This window comes from Babylonia areolata, chromosome 23 (assembly GCF_041734735.1).
Source record: "Babylonia areolata isolate BAREFJ2019XMU chromosome 23, ASM4173473v1, whole genome shotgun sequence".
NCBI lineage: Eukaryota > Metazoa > Mollusca > Gastropoda > Neogastropoda > Buccinidae > Babylonia > Babylonia areolata.
The window spans coordinates 50,784,933-50,787,432 of record NC_134898.1 but is presented as its reverse complement, the minus strand read 5'-3'; the positions used below and the strand labels follow the sequence as shown (position 1 = coordinate 50,787,432).

The 2,500-nt window shown below is 51.1% G+C and overlaps 1 protein-coding gene across 2 annotated transcripts in view; it reads left to right on the top strand.

The window, feature by feature from the left end:
* The window catches only part of LOC143298341 (androglobin-like), a 225,790-nt gene that overhangs the window by 15,927 nt on the left and 207,363 nt on the right, over positions 1-2,500 (top strand). For both annotated transcript variants that reach the window (XM_076611207.1, XM_076611208.1), the window contains exon 2: positions 1-202. This exon is cut by the window's left edge and continues 30 nt beyond it. In XM_076611207.1, the coding sequence (XP_076467322.1) occupies positions 15-202 (188 nt within the window). In that variant the 5' untranslated portion in view covers positions 1-14. The remainder of the gene's footprint in view (positions 203-2,500) is intronic.

Below are 2,500 nucleotides of genomic sequence, written 5' to 3'. Positions count from 1 at the left end.
CGGAAACAACCATCATGGCCGACGGAGGAGCCGGTGGAAGCGGCTCCCCTCAGAGGGGTTCCAAGGGGGGCAAGCACGTGCCTCATCCCCCGGGCGGCGCCCACCACGGGGCCTCGGGGGGCAGGAGGGGCAGCATCCTCAAAGTGGGCGACCCCCACCCCACCGGCAGGAGAAGATCATCCGCTGGGCTGTCGGCCGTCGCGTGAGTAGCTGTGGTGGTGTCCCTTTGCTGTTTCTTTTTCTCGGCGGAACGTTGTGTGTGTGTGTGTGTGTGTGTGTGTGTGTGTGTGTGTAGGGTTGGTGTGTGTGTGTGTGTGTGTGTGTGTGTGTGTGTGTAGGGTTGGTGTGTGTGTGTGTGTGTGTGTGTGTGTGTGTGTGTGTGTGTAGGGTTGGTGTGTGTGTGTGTGTGTGTGTGTGTGTGTGTGTGTGTGTGTGTGTAGGGTTGGTGTGTGTGTGTGTGTGTGTGTGTGTGTGTGTGTGTGTGTGTAGGGTTTGTGTGTGTGTGTGTGTGTGTGTGTGTGTAGGGTTGGGGTGTGTGTGTGTGTGTGTGTGTGTGTGTGTGTAGGGTTGGGGTGTGTGTGTGTGTGTGTGTGTGTGGGTGTGTGTGTGTGTGTAGGTTGTGTGTGTGTGGTGTGTGTGTGTGTGGTGTGTGTGTGTGTGTGTGTTAGGTTGGGGTGTGTGTGTGTGTGTGTGTGTGTGTGTGTGTGTGTGTGTGTGTGTGTGTGTGTTGGGTGTTGTGTGTGTGTGGTGTGTGTGTGTGTGTGTGTGTGTGTGTGTGTGTGTATGGTTGTGTGTGTGTGTGTGTGTGTGTGGGGGGGTGGGTGGTGTGTGTGTGTGTGTGTGTGTGTGTGTGTGTGTGTGTGTGTTATTTTTTGCCTTTTTTTGTTTTAATGTGTACGTCCATCAGTCTGTCTGTACATTAGTGTTTCGGCTTCTGTCTTTCCTCTTCTGTCGTCTGTCTGTTGGTCTTGTGGTGGCGCTCGTCTGTGTGTCTGTATTCTGTTTCAGTCTGTCTTCTGTGTGTCTGTCATCGTGTGTCTGTCTTCAGTCTGTCTGTCTTTGTGTCTGTCGTGTCTGTCATCTGTGTGTCTGTCTGTGTGTCTGTCAGTCTGTGTGTCTGTCAGTCTGTGTGTCTGTCAGTCTGTGTGTCTGTCAGTCTGTGTGTCTGTCTATCGTATATGTACGTCTCCTCTTTCTGTCTCTGTGTCACTGAGTCTATCTGTTTGCCTGCCTCCCCGTTTATTGTCGAGGCAAGTCTACTTTCTATCTGTCTATTCTGTAGCCCTTTCTCAGTTTACCTGTCTGTGTCTTTGTCTTTTCTGTCTGTCTCTGCCTGTCTCTGTCTGTCTCTGTCTGTCTTGTCTGTCTGTACCCCCCCCCCCCCCTTTCTCTCCACTAAGTTGCGTAGGGGGAAGAAATCGAATTGCTGAATTCTGCTGATCTCATTACCATGGTTAAAGTAAATATTGAGTTTCATTTCGTTTCGTTTTGTCTCTATCTGTGTCTCTCTATCTGTCCGTCTGTCTACTCTGTCTTTCTGCCTTTCTGTCTGTCTGTCTGTCTCTGTCTGTCTCTCTCCCTCTCTGTCTCTCTCCCTCTCTGTCTTTGTCTCCGTCTGTTTCTATGAGAGAGGAGGGAGAGGGTGAGAAGAGACTTCGGGAACTGAGCGGAGAGAGAGAGAGAGAGAGGGGTGGGGGTGGGGGGGGGGGATCTGGGGGGTGGGAAGAGAGAATGAGAGAGGGAGAGGGAGGGAACGAGGAAGAGAGAGACAGAGACAGAGACAGACTGAGACACAGAGAGAGAGAGAGAGAGAGAGAGAGAGAGAGAGAGAGAGAGAGAGACGGAGAGGATGAAAGGGAATGGGTGGATTATTACAGAAATGACATCGGTGTATCAATTCTTTCATTCAGAAAGTGCTCTCGCAGAGGAGAACTATCTTTTTTCATAATCATGTTGGAGGCAGAGCGAGCGATCTCCAGCCATCTTCTTCGCGCCATCTCCGTCCACATTCAGTCACTTCAAGGGAGGCTACCCGTGCCTGCACTACCTGACACAAAGTTAGCAGTGATAGCCTCCCTTGACATATTTGCTTCGCTTTGACTGTTGCGCGCGCGCGCGCACACACACACATACACACGCGCGCGCGCGCGTACGCACACACGCTCGCACGCATGCGTGCACACACACACACACACACACACACACACACACACACACACACACACAGAGGGAACATTGAGTTCCTTTGAATCAGGATGGACGTTTGTTTTCTGACTGATTGATATGGATTCTCTTACAGCGCCTATCCTGGGTCGGAGACCGAGCTCTAAGCGCTTTACAAAGATGGGGTTATGTTACTGTGTGTGTCGTGTTATGTTACTGTGTGTGTCGTGTTATGTTACTGTGTGTGTCGTGTTATGTTATGTTACTGTGTGTGTCGTGTTATGTTACTGTGTGTGTCGTGTTATGTCACTGTGTGTGTCGTGTTATGTTACTGTGT